The sequence below is a fragment of the Poecilia mexicana genome, unplaced genomic scaffold, assembly GCF_051168715.1.
Source record: "Poecilia mexicana isolate PSO_F unplaced genomic scaffold, ASM5116871v1 scaffold_10, whole genome shotgun sequence".
NCBI classification, from domain to species: Eukaryota; Metazoa; Chordata; class Actinopteri; order Cyprinodontiformes; family Poeciliidae; genus Poecilia; species Poecilia mexicana.
This window is the reverse complement of record NW_028263379.1, coordinates 21,697,788-21,708,668: the sequence shown is the minus strand read 5'-3', so window position 1 is coordinate 21,708,668 and position 10,881 is coordinate 21,697,788. Positions and strand designations below refer to the sequence as shown.

Sequence of the window (10,881 nt, the reverse complement as noted above, 5' to 3'; positions counted from 1 at the left end):
AAAACTAAATGCACAAAAAACCCTTTAAAAAAAACTATTAAATTTTATTCATACATACATTGTGCAAGAGGAGTTTTTTTTTTTTTCCCCCCATCTGAAAACATGAAAGGTCATTTCTCAAAGGCCACCAAATCATCTGCATTACTCCAAGCCTTGGTCACATACACTCAGGACCGGTGGGGAAACGTGCACTCACTTTCACCGCGGTACAGTACATTACGGAGTGCCACAGGGAGTGCATCTGCAGCACTGATTCAGTTATTCAGTCAGCTATTGTAGTTTATGTGCCGGGCATTCAAAAAATATCCGAATCAGTGCAAACAGAGACCATAAACGTGTCTGGCTGTGAGAAAAAGGGGTCCAGAGCACCAAGTACTCTGTATTTTAGGCTTAAGGCACAGGTGTCAAACTCCAAGCCTGGAGGGCCACTGCCCTGCAACTTCTGGATGTGCCTCTACTGCGCCACACCTTAATAGGATAATTAGCAAGGCTCTGGAGAACCTAGAAGGAGACAATTAAGCCATTTCATTCGACTATTTTGTACCTGTGGCACATCTAAAAACTGCAGGACAGTGGCCCTTGCAGACTGGAGTTTGACACCCCTGGCTTAAGGCATGGTTAAGTTAACAGTATAATCATTATTACTCTTGATGAGGGTTGTTTGCCTATTCATCAGTTAAGCAATTACAATAGAAAGTTCCCTTTGAAATAGCAAACATATTTTAAGAGCACAAGCTGAAAACCAATGCATTTTAGCAGAGAATAAAAAAAAAAAAAAAAAAGGGTACAGTGGATTCTGGAATGTTTCCTGTTAAATAAACAGGAGAGCATTAAGATATGGATTTTTTTTTTTCTATGCACATAGAAACATTAAAACAGCTTATGCGCATCATTCAGATCCAAGTGGAACATTTTTGTTCACTTCCATACGCAGCGGCAATCAGGCTGTTAAAGACGTCTGAGATGTGGTGAATAACATTAAGACTCATGTTGATTCAAAATGGTTAAAAGTGTGCTGCTCACATGAAAAACTGCTTCTTTGCTCATGCGCTTTTCCCATAAGTAGGGCCGAACAGGCAGGCACTAACATTTTTTTTTTGTTTTGTTTTTTTTTGTGTGTGAAAGTCTGAGAAGTGAGTCGACACACAATCACTGCAATCTAACTGGAAATTGGCTCCAACTTCCCTAGCTCTTAATCATTAACTCAGGACAGTAAGAGTAGGTTGTTCCCAACGTGTGTGCTTTACATGGTTATGAACGCAGTAGTTACTGTAAGCACCAAATAATGGTCAGTTTTCTTCTATGAGGCTCAAGTCCAAATCTGTACAGTCTCTTTCAAAAATAACATTTTTTCCAACAGCTAAAACAGTTCTTTTGCACTCTTCTTCATCCTCCTCCTCTTCTTCTTCTTCTTCACTTTCACTCAGCGGACCGATGCTGCTTCTTCCCAGGAATTCAGCAGGGGAGAAGGCCAAGCCCTGCTCTGATTGAGAAGACACTGGAAATATGCCACCACCTGTTCCGCCCACCAGGCTCTCGTAATTACCCATCTGCACAGGAGAAAGAAGGTTGACAAAAATCACCAGACAAGTTCTCGCAAACGGAGGTGAACGACAGAAAACTAAAAAGCCTGCGCGTTTAAATGTTGCTCTATGAGGACCAAAGAACACCACAGATAACTCCGCCATATTGTTAAAGAGAGACGTTTAAAACCACGGTTGGGTTATAAAATCATTTCACGAGCTTTGCTGAAGCGCTTATTCGATCGAGTCGAGTTTGGTGCAACCGTAAACCTGTCAAGTGTTGTCCATCGGGTGAGAGAGAAAATAATGCACCTGAACGTAGCGTCCCTGTGAGAAACAAGGTGGTGGCACGCTGGGTGTGCAGCGGTAGAACAGAAGACTGGATGTCATTCATAAATAGTTTAAAAGGCAACAACGCTTCTGACTAGAACAGGCCCGGACAGATCGCTGGGTGCTGCATTGTCAGCGGGTTTTTTTTTCTCTCTTCGGAAATAGTTTGCTTAGAGACTATAGGATTTTGATTTGAGTCCAGCTTTTCCAATCTGAAATTTTTTTCAGTCAGCACTTTGACAAAGGCCTAATACAAGCTTAATTTACACACTCCCTGTCTGTGCCTAATGCCTAAAACATGTACACTCCCCTCATCTTTTGGACTGCTGTTGTACAAGCAGTATAAGATTGTATTGCTGCATTCCAAGAAGTAATACAATCTTTACAAAATAACCCAAATATTTTTTTCCTCTTGAACGGTATTAAATTGCACATTTTAAGCCTTATTTTATTTCACTCAACAAATCAGCTGTCGATAAGTTTTAAATTCCCAGAAATGTCCCCCCCCACCCCCCCAAGTGAAATCCCCATATACATTAAAGTGTGTAAAAACGAGCTCAAACATGCAAAACCCACTGTGCTCCCAATTGGTTTGAGCAAGAGAAAGAAGCTGACGGAACAATCTTTCAGGCGCGTCCCTGCTTTTCTCACCTGTGTCATTTTGCTGAAGTCCAGCCCTGGCCTGGAGCAAGGAAGGACATCTGGGTCATGGCGCCTCTTCAGCCGGGGTTTGCGCATGTCGCAGGGCTGCGAGTGGCATCGTGGCAGTGCGGGGTGCAGGTCCCGCCGAGAGCAGGATGGGGTACTGCAAGCTGAAGTGGGAGACGGACACAGGGAGGGATGCTCTGGACCAGAAAAGCTGTGCGCCAGAACATGAGCTGGGGAAGGCTGCGGGTGCATGGACGCCGCAGAGGCGACCTGAATGTGCACGGGGGAAAGGGAGAAGCGACGGTGCAGGATAGAGTGAGAAACCAGAGGGGCTGGCGAAGAGGAGCAAGAGGAAGGAGTAGCAAGAGAGGCAGAGCAAGCACCTTTCAACGTGTCACAGGGATCCCATGGGAAGCCACAGGACAAAGAAGAGTCAGAAGACAGTGCTAAACTAAAGAAGTTGGGGCTAGACGAAGAGTGTAAAGAGGAGGAGGTGAAGGAAGAACTGGGACCACAAAGAAGCAAAGAACTGGCTCCAGAGCCTGAACTGGATGCTCCTCGACTGTGGCAGCCCCGTTTAACCGGAGTCCAGACCTTTGATGCACTTGGGTGCCAAGCGGAGCGGCACTGGGACAGGTCCTCGGGAACAGAGAGGGAGCGGCAGTGGCGTTTCGGAGGCGGCGGGGGGGAACTCTGGAAGGAGTTGTTTGTGAGGGAAACCTCTGGTCCCTGGAGTGGCTCTCCAGAGCGCGAGCGGGGCCAAGGTTCACACGAGTTAGCCAAAACATGTGCTTTGCATGACTGGTGTGGGTCTGAGCTGGCTTCTAACGGTGAGAAAACAAAGACATAAGACTGGTGACCGTAGCAGTCAAAGCTCATCTTCTGCGTTGTTCGGACTTACCTTGCGTCGTTTTACCAGAACTCCATGAAATGGTAGGACTTGAGCCCACTTCAGGCAGAGACTGTAACAAACGCAACAACTTAACTTTCAACACCCAACACCCAACTAAATTGCATCAAAGCCATTTCAGTTCATTGTCATTTCTCAACTTACCACACTGGCATTGAATGTGAAAGCCTTGTGATAAGGTTCCTCTAAACTCTGCTTACGGAGCTGCTCTGTGATAAGTGTAACCATAATTGCAGTCCAAGGAGACGCATGGAGACGGCAGATCCACTGAGGGTAGTGATTTTTTTTTTTTTTCCTGTCAGAACTCTGGCGTGGTCTGTGGTGTCCCCCTCCACACCTCAACCAGCCAGACTGACCAGCCTTCTAACTACACCATCCTCATGCCTATGCCACCTGAAGGGACAGAGAATCATAAATTGGAACAATCATTAACCAGAACAGTTACAAAAGAGAACGTGCAATTAAACAATATCTTAATAAACACACACAGAGGGGAACAGAATGAATGAATGTCGAATGCATATTTCTGCACAAAATCTAAGCTGGGATCTGTGAGCTGCGTCATTCACTTCACACATGAAAGGAAGAAGTTCATGTTCACAAAGGCAGAGAGCACGCAGGGACATAAGGAGGCCCTGAACAAAGGAGTACTTCACATTCCATCAAAGAAAGCGTGCACGCCCATTAAAACAAAAGAAAAAAACAACAACAAGGAACTCAAAATAGTGATATTTAAGAACGAGTAAAAAGTGGAAAAACTAAGGTGTGGTGTAAAGGCTAGATGTGTTGGTTAGGTCCAATAAATGTCAATTACTTCCAAGAGTTGTGGGTGCTGCAGAGATTGGAAGGGGGAGGGAGAATCCAAAAAAGGAAAGGATGTGAGTGGGGGGGGGGGAGTGTGTAGAAAATGAATGGGACAGAGGTTTGAAATATGTCATAGTATCTCTGGAAGGCAAGGAGGAAAAACTGACCAGGCGGCACAGATGCATTTAAAACTGGAAAAAAAAAAGGCAAAATCAGTAGGCCACAAGGGTCTGTGCATCCTATTCGGTAGCACATTCCTTCCATGTCGCCTTTTAGTACAAGTCTTAAACCACAGAGTGTCAATGAAACAACTTCTTTTATTAAAAATTAACTTATGTTGGCACAAGAACAGAAATCTGACAAATCTTCAAGCAACTTCTCAAACTAAAAGTAAATAGACAATATGGCAGTTGAATTGAAATAAAGCATGGCCTTGTAGCATTTACCCTGGTGTTTAAGAGAGCAAAGGCTAAAGTACATTTAGTGCCTAAACTAGTGCCAACAGAGACAGAATGAACCGTTTCTGTGTAAATACTTTAAACTTCCATAGTCATAATTAAATCATTTAGTGACATTCACGGCTAATGAAACTTTACAACACTGCTGACTTTGTAATTTGGCCTCCACCGCCTGCCATCTCATGATAAACCTATGTGCTACATTGCTAGCCTGGTTTCACATGCCACAAGTCAAAAGGTTTCACCAGACCTAATCATGTGGCAACAGCTCTGGGGGGAAAAAACGACAAAAAAAGACATTGCTGCAAGCAATCATCAGCTAATTCAAAGTTAGCACATAATTAATTAGGTCAGCAAGTTTGAATATACACTTAACAATAACAACAGCGTGTGTTTAAAATCGTGATAGATGTGTAGAAGAAAGATACTTCAAATGTAAATGCAATTTGGGGTGTTTAATAATAACCAAGGCTATGAGCTTTTTAACGTGGTGGCGCAGGTCGCTCATTTCTCAAGAAAAACGGGTCCGATTGCTAAAATCGATCTCTCATACGAACTGCAGTACATATTTTATCCAGTTGATAGATTTTGTTCTGGGTAAATCTACTACACACTGTAGCTGGGGAGCAAGCTAGCTTAACACGATGCAGACCGTGAGACATCAAGTTATTAGCCGGTTACGTTAGCAAGCTTATAGGATAACAAGTGTGCCAACTTCAATGACTGGTGTCATTTCTTCCAGCTCAACCATTTACTACCAGCAGAGAACCGTTCATTCGCTGACATAGTTTGCCAAGACTGTGAAAACACGCTGTTCCTGAATTTACCGGCTCATATCTCGGTCACGCAGCCGCTCTAAGAGCTAGCACGCTACAGCTGACCTGATGCATTACCTGCTTTCTGTGGTTCCTTAGCAACCGAAACTCGCACGGCCAAGCGAGCAACTGAGTCGCAGAGTATTTATAGCCTTTGGGCGATACCAATGCAAAGGAACGTATGAGGACAATGTTTTACCAAAATGACTTTTAGCAAACTAATGAAGCAAAATGTAGCTCACGATTATTCCTATTACACATTACGTTTGGTATTTTTAGAGTAACAAACATAACAAAAGTAGTGTTGCATGCTACAGGGTTTTTACACGTCTGCCCCTTACAACTCAAAAGTTATACCATTCGAATTAAAGGTACAGAACAATTGTTAAACTTACTCCAAATCTCTCTGTTTTCTTATATGCTATTAAAAAACTAACAACACAAACATTCTTTTTTAATTAGCTTACAAGAATTTGTTCGTAAAACACACATTTGTCAAATCTCGGTTAACTTAAAAAACCAGCTGAGCATCTGCGCATGCGCGGTGGCTGTTTCGACTTCCCACTCCAGCGGCGATGGCAGAATGTTTTGCTAAATAGTTTAATGAAATGAATCATTACATCCGATAGCTGTGGGTATGTAGCCAACTGCTCATTGCTTCAGTAGTTGTTTTGTGTGTGTTAAACTGGCGAAACAAGAGAAGACATGGCTGAGGAAAGATTCAGGAAAGAAGAAACCCTCGAAATGAGGCAGAGGTTAATTGGGTATGTAAAATCAAAACTCTTAATATTTAAATTTTTTGTTGGTAATGGGTAATATACTACGTAGCTCACCGCTGACTCGTGCTTTTTTTTTATCATAGTCAGTCGTGCAGACTCTTCTATTCAGAAGACCCTGTGAAGATAGTCAAAGCAAGAGGACAATATATGTTTGATGAAAATGGCAAACGTTACCTGGATTGCATCAGTAACGTCCAACATGGTAAAGTTTTAAGTTTCGGTGTGTTGATCTTTCCTATACATGTTGTACTACTGTCACCTGGTGGCAGGAAGTCTCTCTAGTGTACTTTTTAAACGTTCTGTCAAGAGTATTAATACCTCATTCACAGACTTGTGAAGTAAAGGGCACTAAATATGTATGGTACAATTTTCAGATTTAATTTATTGCAAAAATAAAACAAAACAAAAACAGCCCAGTCCCCTGAAAACTATTAATTCTCTTCCTTCTACTTCTTAATTATGCACATATAAAATCACAGTAGATAAATTATTATTGAAGCCTGTAAAAAAACTATGTTAACAAGTGCAAGTCAGTGTTAAGTGTTAATTGTGTTTCCTGCAGTGGGACATTGTCACCCTGCTATAACAAAGGCTGCCACGGCTCAAATGGACCTCCTGAATGCAAATTCACGCTTTCTCCATGACAACATAGTCCTGTATGCAGATCGACTGGCAGCTACCTTGCCCAAGAAACTGTCTGTCTTCTATTTTGTGAACTCCGGGTAAGAAATCTATCTGAAGCTTCACCGGATCACATCCCAGAAGTAACATGTCGGTGATCAAATGTGCTTCTTTGACAGGTCAGAGGCCAACGATCTAGCCCTCCGCCTGGCAGAGCAGTACACCCGACATGAGGACGTCGTAGTGCTAGATCAGTAAGAATCTTAACTCCTGAGCAACACATTACTGAAAAGAACCCACACTTTTTGAATATAATAAACATTCCTTCCACACCAGTGCATACCACGGGCATCTAAAGTCACTCATCGACATTAGTCCTTACAAGTTCCGGAAACTGGCAGGACAGAAAGAATGGGTTCATGTGGTGTGTAAACATATACAACTCTTAGTATGCAAACTGTAAAAGACAACCATTGTATTTCTGCTTGTCTGAAATATTAAAATTTTGTCCTCCCAGGCTCCCTTACCTGACACCTACAGAGGCATATATAGAGAGGAGCATCCCAATCCAGGCCAAGCTTATGCTGATACAGTAAAACACCTGATAGAGGAGATCAATAAAAAAGGTCGAAAGGTACATTTTAGTCCCTCTTCATGTTTCAGTGGTAAAATAGGCAATATTTTAAAGATTTACTAATCTAAACATTGCCTGATTACAGTGAGCAACACAAATATATATGCCCTTTATGTTATGTTTATTACTATTTCTACCTTAGATTGCGGCCTTCTTTGCTGAGTCCTTGCCCAGTGTTGGGGGGCAAATCATCTTGCCCCAAGGATACTTCTCTAAAGTCGCAGAGTCAGTACGGATCTACTTGCTGACGTTTCTTTGCCCCGGTCCAGATAGGATGATGACTCTTTACTTTTACCCCCCACAGACATGTGCGCTCTGCTGGTGGAGTATTTGTTGCAGACGAAGTTCAGACAGGTTTTGGACGAACTGGGACTCATTTTTGGGCTTTCCAGCTTCAGGGAGAGGATTTCTGCCCGGATATCGTGACCATGGGGAAGCCGATGGGTAACGGCCATCCTCTGGCATGTGTGGCCACTACTGTGGAGATAGCCAGAGCTTTCACTGCTAATGGAGTGGAGTACTTCAATACGGTGATCATTCAGAAATGCTTTAGTGACAACCATCTTACTAACTTACATTTGTGGAAAGAAATATAGATGCCGTTAAGACTGCTTTCCTAACGGATGTCAGATGAATATGTCCTTTTTTGGTTGTGTTTATTCCTATTTGAATGAGCTTTGCATTGATTTTATGAAATTTCCCCATTATAATGCAGTTTGGGGGGACTCCAGTGTCATGTGCCATTGGCTTGGCAGTTCTTGATGTGATTGAGAAGGAAGATCTAAGAGGAAATGCCATAAGGGTGGGAGCACATCTCAAAGATTTGCTAAAGAAGCTACAACAAAGACATGAAATAATTGGAGATGTCCGGTAAGGGTACATATTCTTCTATTTTCTCCCTATTTAGACATAAAACAGCAAAATGTCTTCTACTACGACTAATAACACACATTTAGTTGCACAATGCTTGCTTTACATTTCATACCGTAAAACTGTTGCAAAGTACCAACGGTACAATTATAACTTAAAATTGAAGTTACAAAAGCTATTTTCTTTTTTAAAACATCTGTGCTTCATCTGTCTTCTGCTAAGCAGGGAATCTAAAGACAAGTCAGATTTCATTTACACCAACCAGAAGTTCAACAATTACTTTTCAAAAGTATTAACAACACTTAACTTTCTCACAATTTCTCACGCAGTACCCATAAACTTGAATATAGTTTATGAATGTAAGCTATACAACGGAAATCTTTTGTGAAATAGAAGGAAATTGACGTGTTTTAACACTTTGTAGAATCATCTTTACAGATCATGAGAAAATGTTGCAGATTCTTCTTTTCGGAAAAATCTGTTAAATTGGATGGGGCGCATATGGGTCATGTGTGGATTCTCTCTGATCAAAATCACGACTTTTAGGTTATTTGATCACTAAATTCCCTGTAGGAGTGTCGCTGTGTTTACTTGTCTAAAATAATGATTGTTTCTGCTTTTTTTGCTTTTAGTGGGGTCGGCTTGTTTGTGGGACTAGAGCTGGTTATAGACAGACGAACTAAAACTCCTGCCACTAAAACTGCAGCGTGGGTGGTAAAGAGGTATGGGATGATGCTGTCTTCCATGTTCCTGATAAATGGCTTCCTACTTAAAACATGTTTCAGATGAAAGTTGGAGAACTAAATGGAGTTTGTCAATTACTGTGCTTAATGACTAGTCAAGTTAATAGAAATTTACATCCGTAATGGATTTATAGTTCTGTTTTTTTAAAAACAGTGGTAACAAGGTCAGTATCAGAAGTTGAACTGTGCGAGACTGATTTAACAAATCGAAAATTACAAATAGATTTTTCTGAATCCTCCTGAGCATAAAAGGAATACCAACAAAGAGCTGATTGTGCCGTCGTATTTTAACCTTCATCTGAGTCATTTGATGTCCTCTTTATACCAGGTTAAAGGAAGAGGATCAAATCTTTGTCAGCACAGACGGCCCCTGGGAAAGTGTCCTGAAGTTCAAGCCTCCCATGTGCTTCAGTATGGAAGACGCAGAGCTGGTTGTTGGGTGCATTGACCGCATCCTCACTGGTTTGTAGCGCAAGCTCCACATTTACATTAGCAGTAAACATGTTACGTAAACCAACAGATCGTTTACCGCAGGTCGGCTAACAGGCTCACTGCATACATTAGAGCATTTCACTAAAATAGGGGCAGCTCCGACATCGACCACGTTCTTATTTTGCGCAACACAAAAACATGCATCGCACTAAGAATAAAGTCAGTCCGACACTGATCTTTATACAGGTTCATCAAGCCATTGCAGGGATTCATTTTAAAAGTTCAACAGATTTATTACACAATGACCAATTTCAAATGTCAGTTTTGATTTTTGCTTGCAGCTAATAAAATTCAAACCCACCTCATCAGAAAATCAGTTTATACCAAGTTTGTATGTAGATCTTTTTGCATAAATTACTGAATCGATGCAGTGCAACACGAAGCCTGTGTCCCATCATTGAAATTAACTGAAGTTGAACCGTATTGCTGCATTTTCTGAGGTTTCACCATTTTAATGAACTTTGATATCTAGTCGAGATACACCTGTTTACCAGTAATGTTAACACAGGGGAAAAGAAAAAGCCTTCAGGGTAAATTGATCCGCTACAATAAGTGACTTATATTGGTTTTCCTCTTCACAGACATGGAGGCCAAGAATCTCAAATTGGAAAATGAAGACATCTAAAGTTTGCCAAACCTGTAGAAAACCTTTAATTGCATTCAACATTGTCAAGATGTCACATTCATGAAGTTGTTCAGAGGTAGAGATATCCACACTTCAGGCTGCTGCAGTTCTGACAGGCTTGCAGGTCATTTCAGAGGTGGCATTTCCCACCCCACCCCACCAAAATACTGACTGCTGTGGGACTTCAAGACTTTTCTGGTACATCAAGTATTAAATGTGGGTCAAAGCCCAATGGAAATGCATTGTAAAGGATTTGGGTGTCGAGTTCTATTGAAGCTACATTTTCATGGTAAAATATTGTTTTGGGTGTTCAGCATCAAATTCGTGGTGTAGATTTTTGCAGAACATGTGATCAGTCTTTCCTCTGACATCACGACCATTATCATATAGCCTCTTTTCTAAATTAAAAAGAAAAATGTCAACTCTTAAATCATGGAAATAAAAGTTTAAATTCTTAATCGCTTTGCCTGTTCTTTTGCCCACAGCAGCCATAATTTAAATAATGCAGCTTCATCATACGTATCCAAAACGCGTCATCAACACACAGTAGGCCCAGTTAAGCACTTACCAGACCATCTTTAACTGATGGACACATTGTTACAAAAGCTCAAGTGTTCCAGGTTCACATT

At 41.6% G+C, this 10,881-nt stretch overlaps 2 protein-coding genes across 2 annotated transcripts; one reads left to right on the top strand and one right to left on the bottom strand.

Moving 5' to 3' along the window:
* Positions 1 to 23: 23 nt before the first annotated feature.
* Positions 24 to 5,650, bottom strand: LOC106933997 (protein FAM53C-like). The gene is made up of 5 exons (XM_015013608.2): positions 5,567 to 5,650; positions 3,556 to 3,804; positions 3,403 to 3,463; positions 2,505 to 3,325; positions 24 to 1,550 (listed from the first exon to the last, which is right to left on the bottom strand). The coding sequence occupies exons 2-5, from the start codon at positions 3,637 to 3,639 to the stop codon at positions 1,290 to 1,292; spliced, it is 1,227 nt and encodes a 408-aa protein (XP_014869094.2). The 5' UTR covers positions 3,640 to 3,804; positions 5,567 to 5,650; the 3' UTR covers positions 24 to 1,289.
* A 395-nt stretch (positions 5,651 to 6,045) lies between these two features.
* On the top strand, positions 6,046 to 10,710 carry phykpl (5-phosphohydroxy-L-lysine phospho-lyase). The gene is made up of 12 exons (XM_015013619.2): positions 6,046 to 6,252; positions 6,351 to 6,469; positions 6,830 to 6,989; positions 7,068 to 7,142; positions 7,225 to 7,312; positions 7,406 to 7,522; positions 7,665 to 7,747; positions 7,827 to 8,052; positions 8,238 to 8,392; positions 9,025 to 9,114; positions 9,464 to 9,597; positions 10,209 to 10,710. Exons 1-12 carry the CDS (start codon positions 6,194 to 6,196, stop codon positions 10,250 to 10,252), a joined length of 1,350 nt encoding a protein of 449 aa, XP_014869105.2. The 5' UTR covers positions 6,046 to 6,193; the 3' UTR covers positions 10,253 to 10,710.
* The last annotated feature ends 171 nt before the right edge of the window (positions 10,711 to 10,881 follow it).

Bases quoted from the DNA above. Each gene is read 5' to 3' on its own strand.
- LOC106933997 (XM_015013608.2), bottom strand. From the start codon at position 3,639: ATGGTTACACTTATCACAGAGCAGCTCCGTAAGCAGAGTTTAGAGGAA. The intron at 3,464-3,555 runs GTAAGTTGAGAA...CGTTTGTTACAG, and splicing joins TCACATTCAATGCCAGTGTG to TCTCTGCCTGAAGTGGGCTC. The intron at 1,551-2,504 runs GTGAGAAAAGCA...TCTCCTGTGCAG, and splicing joins ACTTCAGCAAAATGACACAG to ATGGGTAATTACGAGAGCCT.
- phykpl (XM_015013619.2), top strand. From the start codon at position 6,194: ATGGCTGAGGAAAGATTCAGGAAAGAAGAAACCCTCGAAATGAGGCAG. The intron at 8,393-9,024 runs GTAAGGGTACAT...TTTTGCTTTTAG, and splicing joins GAAATAATTGGAGATGTCCG to TGGGGTCGGCTTGTTTGTGG. The intron at 9,115-9,463 runs GTATGGGATGAT...TCTTTATACCAG, and splicing joins GCAGCGTGGGTGGTAAAGAG to GTTAAAGGAAGAGGATCAAA.